Source organism: Oncorhynchus masou, chromosome 8 (genome assembly GCF_036934945.1).
Source record: "Oncorhynchus masou masou isolate Uvic2021 chromosome 8, UVic_Omas_1.1, whole genome shotgun sequence".
NCBI lineage: Eukaryota > Metazoa > Chordata > Actinopteri > Salmoniformes > Salmonidae > Oncorhynchus > Oncorhynchus masou.
The window spans coordinates 3,671,821-3,690,013 of record NC_088219.1 but is presented as its reverse complement, the minus strand read 5'-3'; the positions used below and the strand labels follow the sequence as shown (position 1 = coordinate 3,690,013).

General features: G+C 49.7%; 1 protein-coding gene across 1 annotated transcript in view; it reads right to left on the bottom strand.

Moving 5' to 3' along the window:
- The window catches only part of LOC135543703 (cell adhesion molecule 2-like), a 688,390-nt gene that overhangs the window by 48,329 nt on the left and 621,868 nt on the right, over nucleotides 1–18,193 (bottom strand). Inside the window, exon 6 of the mRNA XM_064971070.1 lies at nucleotides 9,852–9,971. Within this exon, the coding sequence (XP_064827142.1) occupies nucleotides 9,852–9,971 (120 nt within the window). The remainder of the gene's footprint in view (nucleotides 1–9,851; nucleotides 9,972–18,193) is intronic.

Below are 18,193 nucleotides of genomic sequence, written 5' to 3'. Positions count from 1 at the left end.
GCCTTATTCTCCCAGTGTCTTCTCAGCAGACTCAGTCACACTAGGCATGACTAATCGGGGGTCGCTGTGGAGACAGTGAGCTCTCTGGGGAGATATTGGCTAGAAGGGGCTGGAAGGCAGGGCCGCTGTGGAGACAGTGAGCTCTCTGGGGAGATATTGGCTAGAAGGGGCTGGAAGGCAGGGCCGCACAGTGAGCTCTCTGGGGAGATATTGGCTAGAAGGGGCTGGAAGGCAGGGCCGCTGTGGAGACAGTGAGCTCTCTGGGGAGATATTGGCTAGAAGGGGCTGGAAGGCAGGGCCGCTGTGGAGACAGTGAGCTCTCTGGGGAGATATTGGCTAGAAGGGGCTGGAAGGCAGGGCCGCTGTGGAGACAGTGAGCTCTCTGGGGCGATATTGGCTAGAAGGGGCTGGAAGGCAGGGCCGCTGTGGAGACAGTGAGCTCTCTGGGGAGATATTGGCTAGAAGGGATGGCTGGAAGGCAGGGCCGCTGTGGAGACAGTGAGCTCTCTGGGGAGATATTGGCTAGAAGGGGCTGGAAGGCTGGAAGGCAGGGCCGCTGTGGAGACAGTGAGCTCTCTGGGGCGATATTGGCTAGAAGGGGCTGGAAGGCAGGGCCGCTGTGGAGACAGTGAGCTCTCTGGGGAGATATTGGCTAGAAGGGGCTGGAAGGCTGGAAGGCAGGGCCGCTGTGGAGACAGTGAGCTCTCTGGGGCGATAATGGCTAGAAGGGGCTGGAAGGCATCGCTGTTGAGACAGTGAGCTCTCTGGGGAGATATTGGCTAGAAGGGGCTGGAAGGCTGGAAGTGCACTAGCTCTCTTTTCACCAGGGCCTGTGGAGACAGTGAGCTCTCTGGGGCGATATTGGCTAGAAGGGGCTGGAAGGCAGGCTGCTGTGGAGACAGTGAGCTCTCTGGGGCGATATTGGCTAGAAGGGGCTCCTGTGGAGACAGTGTCTTCTCAGGAGACTGGAAGGCTCTCTGGAGGCAGTGACTATATTGGCTAGAAGGGGCTGGAAGGCAGGGCCGCTGTGGAGACAGTGAGCTCTCTGGGGAGATATTGGCTAGAAGGGGCTGGAAGGCAGGGCCGCTGTGGAGACAGTGAGCTCTCTGGGGAGATATTGGCTAGAAGGGGCTGGAAGGCAGGGCCGCTGTGGAGACAGTGAGCTCTCTGGGGAGATATTGGCTAGAAGGGGCTGGAAGGCAGGGCCGCTGTGGAGACAGTGAGCTCTCTGGGGCGATATTGGCTAGAAGGGGCTGGAAGGCAGGGCCGCTGTGGAGACAGTGAGCTCTCTGGGGCGATATTGGCTAGAAGGGGCTGGAAGGCAGGGCTCGCTGTGGAGACAGTGAGCTCTCTGGGGAGATATTGGCTAGAAGGGCTGGCTGGAAGGCAGGGTCGCTGTGGAGACAGTGAGCTCTCTGGGGCGATATTGGCTAGAAGGGGCTGGAAGGCAGGGTCGCTGTGGAGACAGTGAGCTCTCTGGGGCGATATTGGCTTGGCTGGAAGACAGGGTCGCTGTGGGACAGTGAGCTCTCTGGGGCTGGCTAGAAGGGGCTGGGGCAGGGTCGCTGTGGAGACAGTGAGCTCTCTGGGGCGATATTGGCTAGAAGGGTTGGCTGGAAGGCAGGGTCGCTGTGGTGACAGTGAGCTCTCTGGGGGGGCTAGAAGGGATGGCTGGAATAGGGTCGCTGTGGAGACAGTGAGCTCTCTGGGGCGATATTGGCTAGAAGAAGGGGCTGGAAGGCAGGGTCGCTCGCTGTCGCTGTGGAGACAGTGAGCTCTCTGGGGAGATATTGGCTAGAAGGATGGCTGGAAGGCAGGGTCGCTGTGGTGACAGTGAGCTCTCTGGGGCGATATTGGCTAGAAGGGGCTGGAAGGCAGGGTCGCTGTGGAGACAGTGAGCTCTCTGGGGCGATAATGGCTAGAAGGGGCTGGAAGGCAGGGTCGCTGTGGTGACAGTGAGCTCTCTGGGGAGATATTGGCTAGAAGGGATGGCTGGAAGGCAGGGTCGCTGTGGTGACAGTGAGCTCTCTGGGGAGATATTGGCTAGAAGGGATGGCTGGAAGGCAGGGTCGCTGTGGAGACAGTGAGCTCTCTGGGGCGATAATGGCTAGAAGGGGCTGGAAGGCAGGGTCGCTGTGGTGACAGTGAGCTCTCTGGAGAGATATTGGCTAGAAGGGGCTGGAAGGCGGATTATGAAAAGTGACTCGTAAATATTTAAAAAGTCCCAGAAACCCGTGTGCTTTATTCAACCTCCCAGCCTCTCGGAAAGGTCATAGCTAATTTTCAAGCCATAAAACTGCATTTGGCAGATTTTACGGGGTGCAGAGAAGGGAGGAGCGGAGAGGAGGATGAGAGGGGAGGAGAGGAGAGGACAATGAGAGGGGAGGAGAGGAGAGGAGAATGAGAGGAGAATGAGAGGAGAGGAGCAGAGAGGAGGATGAGAGGAGAGGAGAGGACAGGACAGGAGGGGAGATGAGAGGAGATGAGAGGACAGGAGAGGAGAATAAGAAGAGAGGAGCGGAGAGGAGGATGAGAGGAGAGGAGAGGACAGGAGAGGAGAGGAGATGAGAGGAGGATGAGAGGGGAGGAGGATGAGAGGAGAGGAGGATGAGAGGGGAGGAGAGGAGGATGAGAGGGGAGGAAAGGAGAGGAGGATGAGAGGGGAGGAGAGGAGATGAGAGGAGGATGAGAGGGGAGGAGAGGAGAGGAGATGAGATGAGAGGACAGGAGAGGAGATGAGAGGAGGATGAGAGGAGAGGACAGGACAGGAAGGGAGATGAGAGGAGATGAGAGGACAGGAGAGGAGAATAAGAGGAGAGGAGCGGAGAGGAGGATGAGAGGAGAGGAGAGGACAGGACAGGAGAGGAGATGAGAGGAGGATGAGAGGGGAGGAGGATGAGAGGAGAGGAGGATGAGAGGAGAGGAGGATGAGAGGGGAGGAGAGGAGGATGAGAGGGGAGGAGAGGAGATGAGAGGAGGATGAGAGGGGAGGAGAGGAGAGGAGGAGATGAGAGGACAGGAGAGGAGAGGACAGGAGAGGAGAGGAGATGAGAGGACAGGAGAGGAGAGGAGATGAGAGGAGGATGAGAGGGGAGGAGAGGAGAGGAGATGAGAGGAGGATGAGAGGGGAGGAGAGGACAGGAGAGGGAAGGAGAGGAGAGGAGATGAGAGGAGGATGAGATGAGATGAGAGGACAGGAGAGGGGAAGGAGAGGAGAGGAGATGAGAGGAGGATGAGAGGGGAGGAGAGGACAGGAGAGGGAAGGAGAGGAGAGGAGATGAGAGGAGGATGAGAGGGGAGGAGAGGACAGGAGAGGGAAGGAGAGGAGAGGAGATGAGAGGAGAGGAGAGGACAGGAGAGGGAAGGAGAGGAGAGGAGATGAGAGGAGAGGAGAGGACAGGAGAGGGAAAGGCGGTGGTGTAATTGTACGGTCTGCCTGATACTGAAGAGTTATTAAGACCATTAAGACTGGTGGAGGGGAGAGGGGGAGAGAGAGAGGGGGAGAGAGAGGGGGAGAGATACAGGGAGAGAGGGGGGGAGAGAGAGAGAGAGAGAGAGAGAGAGAGAGAGAGGGGGGGAGAGGGAGAGTGACAGAGAGAGAGACAGAGAGAGAGAGGGGGGAGAGAGTGACAGAGAGAGGGGGAGAGATACAGGGAGAGAGAGAGGGGGGAGTGATACAGGGGAGAGAGAGAGAGAGAGAGAGGGGGAGAGATACAGGGGAGAGAGAGGGGGAGAGATACGGGAGGAGAGAGAGGAGGGGAGAGAGAGACAGAGAGAGAGAGAGAGAGAGAGAGAGAGAGAGAGAGAGAGAGAGAGAGAGAGAGAGAGAGAGAAAGAGAGGGAGAGAGAGAGAAAGGGAGAGAGAGAGAAAGAGAGAGAAAGAGCGAGACAGAGAGAGAGAATGAGAGAGAGAGAAAGAGAGAGAGAGAGAAAGAGAGAGAGCGAGAGAGAGAGAGAGAGGGGGGAGACAGAGATACAAGGAGAGAGAGAGATACAGGGAGAGAGACAGAGACGGAGAGAGAGAGAGAGAGAGACAGAGAGAGGGGGGAGAGGGGGAGAGAGAGAGAGGGGGAGAGGGAGAGAGACAGAGAGAGAGAGGGGGAGAGGGAGAGTGACAGAGAGAGAGACAGAGAGAGAGGGGGGGAGAGAGTGACTGAGAGAGAGAGAGAGAGAGAGAGAGAGAGAGAGGGGGGAGAGAGTGACAGAGAGAGAGAAAGAGAGAGAGAGAGAGTGAGAGAGAGGGGGTAGAGAGTGACAGAGAGAGAGAGACAGAGAGAGAGAGAGAGAGAGAGAGAGAGAGAGAGAGGGAGGGAGAGAGAGGGGGAGAGATAGAGAGAGAGAGGGTGGAGAGAGAGAGGGGGAGAGAAAGAGAGAGAGGGGGAGAGATGGAGGGAGAGGGGGAGAGAGACAGAGAGAGAGGGGGGAGAGAAAGAGAGAGAGGGGGGAGAGATAGAGGGAAAGAGTGAGAATGAAAAGAAGGCTGTGATTTTAGCCCTCACCACAGACACGCCATGTTAGAAGTTGTGTGTTGACCTGGTAAAACAAACCCCAGATACTGGCAACACCTCTCGCTAGTTCGATGGATAGCGCTAACGCATCACTGGAAACAGGGCCGTGTGTCTCCAACTCTCCTGTGGTACAAACAGCCAGAGACCAACTATCAACACAACTCTCTGTCAACACCTTTCTCTTCTCTGTTTCTCATGATTTCACCGATTACAAATTTTTTTTTTTTTTGAATGAAATCGATATGACACATGAAGTGATTGTGTCTCCTTGACATTCTCGTTCCTGATGACAACAAGTGTGATCAGAAAATTACTCGCCATACACCTTTGGGCAAGATAACTGGTACATTTAAAAGATACTGTAACCCATGTCAGGACACCTCAGTACACAGTACCACAGAGAGAGAGAGAGAGAGAGAGAGAGAGAGAGAGAGAGAGAGAGAGAGAGAGAGAGAGAGAGAGAGAGAGAGAGAGAGAGACAGAGAGAGAGAGACAGAGAGGGAGAGAGAGAGAGAGAGAGAGAGAGAGACAGAGAGAGAGAGAGACAGAGAGAGAGAGAGACAGAGAGACAGAGAGAGAGAGAGAGAGAGAGAGGAGAGAGAGAGAGAGAGAGAGAGAGACAGAGAGAGAGAGAGACAGAGAGAGAGAGAGACAGAGAGACAGAGAGAGAGAGAGAGAGAGAGAGAGAGAGCACACTAAGAGGTCAGGACACCCCAGTACCACAGAGAGAGTGTGTGTGTGTTCTCTGTGTGTGTGTGTGTGTGTGTGTGTGTGTGTGTGTGTGTGTGTGTGTGTGTGTGTGTGTGTACAAAAACATGTGGGTTCTTTGGGAAGGGTGGTGGTTCTATGTGGAACCATAATGACTCATAGAACCCTCTGAATTCTTCAATGGTTCTTTACAGTTCACAAGATGGTTCTTTGCAGTTCACAAGATGGTTCTTCTCTCTTAGTGATAATTATAATGTAGTGGAGGCGGATCATTAGAACATGAGGGGGCGTGGTTTGTGTACATCTCTCTTAGTGATAATTAAAATGTAGTGGAGGCGGATCATTAGAACATGAGGGGGCGTGGTTTGTGTACATCTCTCTTAGTGATAATTATAATGTAGTGGAGGCGGATCATTAGAACATGAGGGGGCGTGGTTTGTGTACATCTCTCTTAGTGATAATTATAATGTAGTGGAGGCGGATCATTAGAACATGAGGGGGCGTGGTTTGTGTACATCTCTCGTAGGAGATCTGCAAAGAACATTTGTGATTGAAAAAGGTTTTTTATAGAAACGTTCTCCATAAACGTTCTATAAAGAACCATAACAAAGGTTTGTAACCATAACGGAACCCTTTTTAGGTTCTATATATACAACCATGTTTTAATGGTTCTTCATGGAACCTTAGGATCAGGGTTCTTTATAGAAACATACATGTTCCGCTTAGAACCTTTTGAGCATGGTTCTTTATAGAACCATACATGTTTGCATGTGAGCGTGTGCCTGTGCGTGAGCGTGTGCCTGTGTGTGAGCGTGTGCGTGAGCGTGTGCCTGTGCGTGTGCCTGTTGCTGAGCGTGTGCCTGTGCGTGTGCGTGAGCGTGTGCGTGAGCGTGTGCCTGTGCATGAGCGTGTGCCTGTGCGTGAGCGTGTGCCTGTGCGTGTGCCTGTGCGTGAGTGTGTGCCTGTGCGTGTGCCTGTGCGTGAGCGTGTGCGTGTGCGTGAGCGTGTGCGTGAGCGTGTGCCTGTGCGTGAGCGTGTGCCTGTGCGTGAGCGTGTGCGTGAGCGTGTGCCTGTGCGTGACCGTGTGCCTGTGCGTGTGCCTGTGAGTGAGCGTGTGCCTGTGCGTGAGCGTGTGCGTGAGCGTGAGCGTGTGCGTGAGCGTGTGCCTGTGCGTGAGCGTGTGCGTGAGCGTGTGTCTGTGTGTGTGCCTGTGCGTGAGCGTGTGCGTGAGCGTGTGCCTGTGCGTGAGCGTGTGCCTGTGCGTGTGCGTGTGCCTGTGTGTGAGCGTGTGCCTGTGCGTGAGCGTGTGCGTGAGCGTGTGCCTGTGCGTGAGCGTGTGCGTGAGCGTGTGCCTGTGCGTGTGCCTGTGCGTGTGCGTGTGCCTGTGCGTGAGCGTGTGCCTGTGCGTGAGCGTGTGCGTGAGCGTGTGCCTGTGCGTGAGCGTGTGCGTGAGCGTGTGCCTGTGCGTGAGCGTGTGCGTGTGCCTATGCATGTGCCTGTGCCTGTGCGTGAGCGTGTGCGTGAGCGTGTGCCTGTGCGTGTGCGTGTGCATGAGCGTGTGCCTGTGCGTGAGCGTGTGCGTGAGAATGTGCCTGTGCGTGTGAGTGTGTGTGTGAGCGTGAGCGTGTGCGTGAGCGTGTGCCTGTGCCTGTGCGTGTGAGTGTGTGTGTGAGCGTGTGCGTGTGCCTGTGCGTGTGCGTGTGCCTGTGCCTGTGCGTGTGAGTGTGTGTGTGAGCGTGTGCCTGTGCGTGAGCGTGTGTGTGAGCGTGTGCCTGTGCGTGTGAGTGTGTGTGTGAGCGTGTGCGTGTGCGTGTGCGTGTGCGTGTGCCTGTGCCTGTGCGTGTGAGTGTGTGTGTGAGCGTGTGCGTGTGCCTGTGCGTGTGCGTGTGCGTGTGCCTGTGCCTGTGCGTGTGAGTGTGTGTGTGTGCGTGTGCCTGTGCGTGTGCATGTGCGTGTGCCTGTGCGTGTGAGTGTGTGTGTGAGCGTGTGCGTGTGCCTGTGCGTGTGCGTGAGCGTGTGCCTGTGTGTGTAACAAACGGGACAGAGAAAACCTGTGCCCTTCTGTCATATGAGACAAAACTGCAACCTATTCCCTATATAATGCCTTACCTGGGACCAGAGACCTGTTGGGAATAACATCCCCCCCCCCACCACTGTGTACCTGATGAGACCAGGGAGATCCCCCCCACTACTGTGTACCTGATGAGACCAGGGAGATCCCCCCCCCCACCACTGTGTACCTGTTGAGACCAGGGAGGTCCCCCCCACTACTGTGTACCTGTTGAGACCAGGAGATCCCCCCCCCCACCACTGTGTACCTGTTGAGACCAGGGAGGTCCCCCCCACCACTGTGTACCTGTTGAGACCAGGGAGATCCCCCCACCACTGTGTACCTGTTGAGACCAGGAGATCCCCCCACCACTGTGTACCTGTTGAGACCAGGAGGCCCCCCCCCACCACTGTGTACCTGTTGAGACCAGGGAGATCCCCCCCACTACTGTGTACCTGTTGAGACCAGGGAGGTTCCCCCCCACCACTGTGTACCTGATGAGACCAGGGAGATCCCCCCCACCACTGTGTACCTGTTGAGACCAGGAGGCCCCCCCCCCACCACTGTGTACCTGTTGAGACCAGGGAGGTCCCCCCCCCACCACTGTGTACCTGTTGAGACCAGGGAGGCCCCCCCACCACTGTGTACCTGATGAGACCAGGGAGATCCCCCCACCACTGTGTACCTGTTGAGACCAGGGAGGCCCCCCCACCACTGTGTACCTGTTGAGACCAGGAGGCCCCCCCCCACCACTGTGTACCTGTTGAGACCAGGGAGATCCCCCCACTACTGTGTACCTGTTGAGACCAGGAGGTCCCCCCCCCACCACTGTGTACCTGTTGAGACCAGGGAGGTCCCCCCCCCACCACTGTGTACCTGTTGAGACCAGGAGGCCCCCCCCCCCCCCCCACCACTGTGTACCTGTTGAGACCAGGGAGGTCCCCCCCACCACTGTGTACCTGTTGAGACCAGGGAGATCCCCCCCCACCACTGTGTACCTGTTGAGACCAGGGAGATCCCCCCCCCCCCACCACTGTGTACCTGTTGAGACCAGGGAGATCCCCCCACTACCTATCTGATGAGACCAGGGAGCCCCCCCCCCTATCTGTTGAGACCAGGAGATCCCCCTATCTGATGAGACCAGGGAGATCCCCCTATCTGATGAGACCAGGGAGATCCCCCTATCTGATGAGACCAGGGAGATCCCCCTATCTGATGAGACCAGGAGATCCCCCTATCTGATGAGACCAGGGTTCCCCCCCCACCACTGTGTACCTGTTGAGACCAGGAGATCCCCCCTATCTGATGAGACCAGGAGATCCCCCTATCTGATGAGACCAGGAGATCCCCCCTATCTGTTGAGACCAGGAGATCCCCCCTATCTGATGAGACCAGGGTTTCCCCCCTCCTATCTGATGAGACCAGGGTTCCCCCTATCTGATGAGACCAGGGAGATCCCCCCTATCTGATGAGACCAGTGTTTCCCCCCTATCTGATGAGACCAGGGTTCCCCCCTATCTGATGAGACCAGGAGGTCCCCCCCCTCCTATCTGATGAGACCAGGGTTCCCCCCCCTATCTGATGAGACCAGGAGATCCCCCTATCTGATGAGACCAGGAGATCCCCCCTATCTGATGAGACCAGGAGATCCCCCTATCTGATGAGACCAGGGTTACCCCCCCCCTATCTGATGAGACCAGGGTTCCCCCTATCTGATGAGACCAGGGAGGTTCCCCCCTATCTGATGAGACCAGGGAGGTCCCCCCTATCTGATGAGACCAGGGTTTCCCCCTATCTGATGAGACCAGGGTTCCCCCTATCTGATGAGACCAGGGAGGTTCCCCCCTATCTGATGAGACCAGGGAGACAGGAAGACAGTGACCAGTCAATAGATTCCTTGCTGAAGCACCAGAGGATTGACTGTAGAATCCAGACTCTCTATAGAACAAACATTAAGGTATGGAGGTGAGACATGGACCAGAAGGGGAAAAGCCTGGCTAAGGCGAGGATGGAAGTGGAGGGAAGGAAAGAGGGGAAGGACAGAGAGGAAGGAAAGAGGGGAAGGAAAGGGAGGAACGAAAGAGGGGAAGGAAAGGGAGGAAGGAAAGAGGGGATGGACAGAGAGGAAGGAAAGAGGGGAAGGAAAGGGAGGAACGAAGAGGGGAAGGAAAGGGAGGAAGGAAAGAGGGGAAGGACAGAGAGGAAGGAAAGAGGGGAAGGAAAGGGAGGAACGAAAGAGGGGAAGGAAAGGGAGGAAGGAAAGAGGGGAAGGACAGAGAGGAAGGAAAGAGGGGAAGGAAAGGGAGGAACGAAAGAGGGGAAGGAAAGGGAGGAAGGAAAGAGGGGAAGGACAGAGAGGAAGGAAAGAGGGGAAGGAAAGGGAGGAACGAAAGAGGGGAAGGAAAGGGAGGAAGGAAAGAGGGGATGGACAGAGAGGAAGATGTTCTGTAGTTGAGTGGTGGAGAAGAATAAAAGAGACAGAACGAAGGTCAGAAGAGAGGAGAGGTAGAGAGCAGAAAGAATGAAAGAATTGTAGACTATAGGGAGAGAGGAGGAGAGGAGGTGTGGGTGAGGTGGTACTGTACCTCTGTTGTTGGTGTTTGGAGGGTCTGAGGAGGCCAGGTGGGGGTCTAAGGGGGCGGTGGTGTCTGGTGGGGTGGGGCGGGGAGGTGGGGTGGTGGATGGAGGGAGGGTGCTGGGGACGTCTGGTGGGACGGACGGACACAGACACAAACATAAAAGGGACAGACAAAACAATGACAAAATAAAGGAGGGAAAGGCAACAAAATATGTCAAGGTGATGATGGAAAAATGACTGTTACAGAACAGTCAGAACAATCAGAACAAAACTGGTAAAACACACAGAAACTATAAACATAGAAACTAGATAATATAATACATTTAAAAAGGTAAACATATTCAACCAAAAATATACAAATTACTAAAACATAAAACATGTAAGTAGATAAACAACATAATTAATAGACAAAACAATAATATCTAATTTAATTTAAAAACAAACTGTTGGGGACTGGGGACATTCACACAACACTGTTGGGGGACATTCACACAACACTGTTGGGGGACATTCACACAACACTGTTGGGAGACATTCACACAACACTGTTGGGGGACATTCACACAACACTGTTGGGGGACATTCACACAACACTGTTGGGGGACATTCACACAACACTGTTAGGGACATTCACACAACACTGTTGGGGGACATTCACACAACACTGTTGGGGGACATTCACACAACACTGTTGGGGGACATTCACACAACACTGTTGGGGAACATTCACACAACACTGTTAGGGACATTCACACAACACTGTTGGGGGACATTCACACAACACTGTTGGGGGACATTCACACAACACTGTTGGGGGACATTCACACAACACTGTTGGGGGACATTCACACAACACTGTTGGGGGACATTCACACAACACTGTTGGGGGACATTCACACAACACTGTTGGGGGACATTCACACAACACTGTTGGGGAACATTCACACAACACTGTTAGGGACATTCACACAATACTGTTGGGGAACATTCACACAACACTGTTGGGGGACATTCACACAATACTGTTGGGGAACATTCACACAACACTGTTGGGGAACATTCACACAACACTGTTGGGGACATTCACACAACACTGTTGGGGACAGGGGACATTCACACAACACTGTTGGGAGACATTCACACAATACTGTTGGGGAACATTCACACTGTTGGGGACAGGGGACATTCACACAACACTGTTGGGGACATTCACACAACACTGTTGGGGAACATTCACACTGTTGGGGACTGGGGACATTCACACAATACTGTTGGGGACTGGGGACATTCACACAACACTGTTGGGGACATTCACACAACACTGTTAGGGACTGGGGACATTCACACAACACTGTAGGGGGACATTCACACAACACTGTTGGGGACTGGGAACATTCACACAACACTGTTGGGGACTGGGGACATTCACACAACACTGTTGGGGACATTCATACAATACTGTTGGGGGACATTCACACAACACTGTTAGGGACTGGGGACATTCACACAACACTGTTGGGGGACATTCACACAACACTGTTGGGGACTGGGGACATTCACACAACACTGTTGGGGGACATTCACACAACACTGTTAGGGACTGGGGACATTCACACAACACTGTTGGGGGACATTCACACAACACCGTTGGGGACTGGGGACATTCACACATCACTGTTGGGGGACATTCACACAACACTGTTGGGGACATTCACAAAACACTGTTGGGGACTGGGGACATTCACACAACACTGTTGGGGGACATTCACACGACACTGTTGGGGACTGGGGACATTCACACAACACTGTTGGGGACAGGGGACATTCACACAACGCTGTTGGGGACAGGGGACATTCACACAACACTGTTGGGGGACATTCACACGACACTGTTGGGGACTGGGGACATTCACACAACACTGTTGGGGACATTCACACAACGCTGTTGGGGACAGGGGACATTCACACAACACTGTTGGGGACTGGGGACATTCACACAACACTGTTGGGGGACATTCACACAACACTGTTGGGGACAGGGGACATTCACACAACACTGTTGGGGGACATTCACACAACACTGTTGGGGACTGGGGACATTCACACAACACTGTTGGGGACTGGGGACATTCACACAACACTGTTGGGGGACATTCACACAACACTGTTGGGGGACATTCACACAACACTGTTGGGGGACATTCACACAACACTGTTGGGGACTGGGGACATTCACACAACACTGTTGGGGGACATTCACACAACACTGTTGGGGACATTCACACAACGCTGTTGGGGACAGGGGACATTCACACAACGCTGTTGGGGGACATTAACACGACACTGTTGGGGACTGGGGACATTCACACAACACTGTTGGGGACATTCACACAACACTGTTGGGGGACATTCACACGACACTGTTGGGGACTGGGGACATTCACACAACACTGTTGGGGACAGGGGACATTCACACAACGCTGTTGGGGACAGGGGACATTCACACAACGCTGTTGGGGGACATTAACACGACACTGTTGGGGACTGGGGACATTCACACAACACTGTTGGGGACATTCACACAACACTGTTGGGGGACATTCACACGACACTGTTGGGGACAGGGGACATTCACACAACGCTGTTGGGGACAGGGGACATTCACACAACGCTGTTGGGGACAGGGGACATTCACACAACGCTGTTGGGGACAGGGGACATTCACACAACACTGTTGGGGGACATTCACACAACGCTGTTGGGGACAGGGGACATTCACACAACACTGTAGGGGGACATTCACACGACACTGTTGGGGGCTGGGGACATTCACACAACACTGTTGGGGGACATTCACACAACGCTGTTGGGGACAGGGGACATTCACACAACACTGTTGGGGGACATTCACACAACACTGTTGGGGGCTGGGGACATTCACACAACACTGTTGGGGGACATTCACACAACACTGTTGGGGGACATTCACACAACACTGTTGGGGACATTCACACAACACTGTTGGGGACATTCACACAACACTGTTGGGGACTGGGGGACAGACTGGAGACATATGTCGGGTTGATGAGGTGAAAACTGAGCAGAGATCGACCCGGGTGCTGGCCACTGCTGCAGTATTTAATGTGGTCTGTTACCATAGACTTTGATTTCAATGACCATTGACAAAAGTGTAGTCTTTCTTCTTGAGGAAGCCATACAGGACAAAGACTAAAATATCAAATTGTGAATATGCAGGCGGTGAAAGAACTGGGACATTTTTTTCAGCATCCAGGAATTGTGTACAGATCCTTGTGACATGGAGCCTTGTATTATCATGCTGAGACATGAGGTGATGGCTGATGATAAATTACATGACAACGGGCCTCAGGATCTCATCACTGGTATCTTTGTGCATCCAAAATGCCATTGATAAAATGCAAATTGTCCATAACTTGTAGGAAGGTGGGACTGGGGTCTGCCTGTATAGCTCAGCACTTCTGCTTTTGGTCTATACTTGGCATGTATAGGCTTCTCACTTATAGTTGGCACAAATCTGGATCACGGGGGAGGGGAATGGGCGGGGTATATGCAAATCAAATACTGTTGAATTTACAGCAGTTTTAAAAAACTGTAGTGTTTTCATGGTATTCTACAGTATACTACACAATTATATAGAAAGTACTACACATGATCGAAGGGATAGTACAGTGTACTACAGTACATAATTCTATAGTAAATACTGGAGTATTCTATAGTAAATACTGAAGTATTATATAGTAAATACTGAAGTATTCTATAGTAAATACTGAAGTATTCTATAGTAAATACTGAAGTATTCTATAGTAAATACTGAAGTATTCTATAGTAAATACTGAAGTATTCTATAGTAAACTGTAGTATTTGTTCATGCGGGATGTTTCCAAAAATGTTATGTTTTCATACTGAATATTTATTTCCAGGGATATACAACATTTTGAAATATATGTAGATATCTTTGTCGAAAATAATCCTATATTTCTCATAGTGATAAATGCATGTAAAATACTGTCTCAACATCTTCCCCTGCTTCAGTACTATTCCTACAGGTGTCCTCGTGGTTCTATTTCAATCAATCAATCAATCAGACAATCAAGCAATGAAATGTATTTATAAAGCCCCCCCCCCTTTTTTTCTCTTACATCAGCCGATGTTACGAAGTGCTGTATTGACTGCGGAGCGTTTGAAAGCACATCTAAAACGGGACCTGCCTGGCTAAAATAATGTGGGCCTGCCTACAATGTAGAGAATAAAAGGGATTGTCGGCTTCACTGTTCTACTCCTCTCAAACTTGATGTTTTAATAACGTTTGGGTCATTAAGATTTCCTTCCAAGTGGTCTCAGGAGCCAAACCCTTTATCGATAATCTTGACTACTTCCCAATTGCATTGCGCAAGACCTTAAAAAGATTTAATTGAGAGGGGAGGCTATGCTTGGTTTTAAATCAAGTAAAACTAAATGGGAAAAAAACATATTTTTTAAATGTTTCTAAATACGTAGTATACAGGCACCAACAGCACATTAGGCTACTCATATTCATATGGGCAGTGTCTCATCACGGCCGAATAGGCTTGAGTTTCCTCTGTCAAAATTCGTACCATAACCAACTGTGTTACTGCTAAAACCCGCTGTTAGTTGGGCTTAAATGTCCCTATCAGCACTGCCTGATATTAGCATTTTGGATAATGTTGTTAAGGACACACCTCAAATATTTCCACCCCACTCATCTGAAAGAGCAAGCGAACTAATATAAAACTAATTAATTGCAGTACCTGGTGTTAGGGCTGGCGCACCCGTTTTTACCCGACGAAATTGCAAGCAAAGGACACTTGCGCCTCTTTAACGCCAGCCGGAAATAGAGCCCCTGACAACGTTATTTAAAAACATTCCATTCCATTCTCAGAACGTCAAGAAAACTGTCGTAACGTTCAGAGAACATTCTAAGAACGTTATTTAAAAACATAGCTATTCTGTTCTCAGCGTCAACAAAAATCTTTCTATCCTCTTGTTAAGTGTTTTCAGATGTGTTGGCCTTGCCCACTAATTGGCCACACCTGACCTTAAGAGTCTAAGCCAAAAACATGGAATTTGGCCTTACTTGCTATTAGCCAATAGAAACACATTGAATAACAGATTGTCCTTACTGCTATTAGCCAATAGAAACACATTGAATAACAGATAGTCCTTACTGCTATTAGCCAATAGAAACACATTAAATAACAGATAGTCCTTAATGCTATTAGCCAATAGAAACACATTGAATAACAGATAGTCCTTACTGCTATTAGCCAATAGAAACACATTAAATAACAGATAGTCCCTACTGATATTAGCCCATAGAAACACATTGAATAACAGATAGTCCTTACTGCTATTAGCCAATAGAAACACATTGAATAACAGATAGTCCTTAATGATATTAGCCAATAGAAACACATTCAATAACAGATAGTCCTTACTGCTATTAGCCCATAGAAACATAGGCCACACCTGACCTTAAGAGTCTAAGCCAAAAACATGGAATTTGGCCTTACTTGCTTACTTGCTATTGTTCAGAGAACATTCTAAGAACGTTATTTAAAAACATAGCTATTCTGTTCTCAGCGTCAACAAAAATCTTTCTATCCTCTTGTTAAGTGTTTTCAGATGTGTTGGCCTTGCCCACTAATTGGCCACACCTGACCTTAAGAGTCTAAGCCAAAAACATGGAATTTGGCCTTACTTGCTATTAGCCAATAGAAACACATTGAATAACAGATTGTCCTTACTGCTATTAACCAATAGAAACACATTGAATAACAGATAGTCCTTACTGCTATTAGCCAATAGAAACACATTAAATAACAGATAGTCCTTAATGCTATTAGCCAATAGAAACACATTGAATAACAGATAGTCCTTACTGCTATTAGCCAATAGAAACACATTAAATAACAGATAGTCCCTACTGATATTAGCCCATAGAAACACATTGAATAACAGATAGTCCTTACTGCTATTAGCCAATAGAAACACATTGAATAACAGATAGTCCTTAATGATATTAGCCAATAGAAACACATTCAATAACAGATAGTCCTTACTGCTATTAGCCCATAGAAACACATTAAAGAAACACATAGAAACACATTCAATAACCATAGAAACACATTCAATAACTGCTATTAGCCAATAGAAACACATTAAATAACAGATTGTCCTTACTGCTATTAGCCCATAGAAAAACATTGAATAACAGATAGTCCTTACTGCTATTAGCTAATAGAAACACATTGAATAACAGATCGTCCTTACTGTTATTAGCCAATAGAAACACATTGAATAACAGAGTCCTTACTGCTATTAGCCAATAGAAACACATTGAATAACAGATAGTCCTTACTGCTATTTGCCAATAGAAACACATTGAATAACAGTCCTTAATGCTATTAGCCAATAGAAACACATTGAATAACAGTCCTTAATGCTATTAGCCAATAGAAACACATTGAATAACAGATTCATACATGGAACAGAGTCCCCCAAAATACCAAAACAACAGATATCTCTCTAGCTTCAACTGACACATTTGTATGGGGATTCTTGCATTACACCGACCTTAGGGGGTTCAAATGTTATTTTTTGACACGTTACCTACAATTTCCATTCTTCGAGCGTTAATAAAACCTCCCAGGAAAACTTTCAAGGACCCAGAGTAAGACGTTCTGAGAACCTCCCTTCAACCTACAAATAAACGTTCCCAGAACCTCCCTTCAACCTACAAATAAACGTTCCCAGAACCTCCCCTCATCCTACAAATAAACAATCTCAGAACCTCCCTTCAACCTACAAATAAACGTTCCCAGAACCGCCCTTCATCCTACAAATAAACGTTCCCAGAACCTCCCCTCATCCTACAAATAAACGTTCCCAGAACCTCCCCTCAACCTAAAAATAAACGTTCCCAGAACCTCCCTTCATCCTACAAATAAACGTTCCCAGAACCGCCCTTCATCCTACAAATAAACGTTCCCAGAACCGCCTTTCATCCTACAAATAAACGTTCCCAGAACCGCCCTTCATCCTACAAATAAACGTTCCCAGAACCTCCCTTCATCCTACAAATAAACGTTCCCAGAACCGCCCTTCATCCTACAAATAAACGTTCCCAGAACCGCCCTTCAACCTACAAATAAACATTCCCAGAACCGTCCTTCAACCTACAAATAAACGTTCCCAGAACCTCCCTTCATCCTACAAATAAACGTTCCCAGAACCGCCCTTCATCCTACAAATAAACGTTCCCAGAACCTCCCTTCATCCTACAAATAAACATTCCCAGAACCGCCCTTCAACCTACAAATAAACGTTCCCAGAACCTCCCTTCAACCTACAAATAAACATTCCCAGAACCGCCCTTCAACCTACAAATAAACGTTCCCAGAACCTCCCTTCATCCTACAAATAAACGTTCCCAGAACCGCCCTTCAACCTACAAATAAACGTTCCCAGAACCTCCATGCAACCTACAAATAAACGTTCCCAGAACAGGCTAAATGTTTCACTTCCGTTCTCAGAATGTTCCATTTTCCCAGTCAGGAAACGTATGGCTTCGTTCCCCGAACCAAAGGGAAACCAACAACTTACATCCCAACAACTCCCATAGGGAATAGGGTGCCATTTGGGACGCAAATGTATTGAACGTACAACCCGTACATTATCCTTGACAGTAGAGCCAGAGTTCATTCCCCTTCATCCTGCTATCTGCCATTTAAATATTAAATTAGCACAACCGTGTCATAGGTCACCTGCCAATCAGGTTTGAGAGGAACACACATCACCAGGAAGTTGAATAGTTTCTGAATCATTAATTGGCTGAAAACCAAAACAAAATGGCTGCCATGCTAAGATTTCAGTGTTACATTCCATCCATGGCCCTTCCCTTCTCTTTGGTTGGAAACCCCTCATAGGAACATAATATCATCTTTGAATTTAGCTGCAGCTGTTAGCCAAAGTTATGCTTAGCGAGTTTAGTTGAGAGAAGATAAAGGATGAGGATTTGTTTTTTTACATTTGATTTTTTTAACCTTTATTTAACCAGGTAACCGGGTAGGCAAGTTCTCATTTACAACTGCAATCTGACCAACCTGTGCGACACAAACAACAACACAGAAATACACATGGAATAAACAAACATACACTCAATAACACAATAGAAAATCTATATATGTGTGCAAATGAGGTAAGATAAGGGAGGTAAGGCAATAAATAGGCCATAATGGCGAAATAATTACAATTTAGCAATTAAACACTGGGGTGATAGATGTGCAGAAG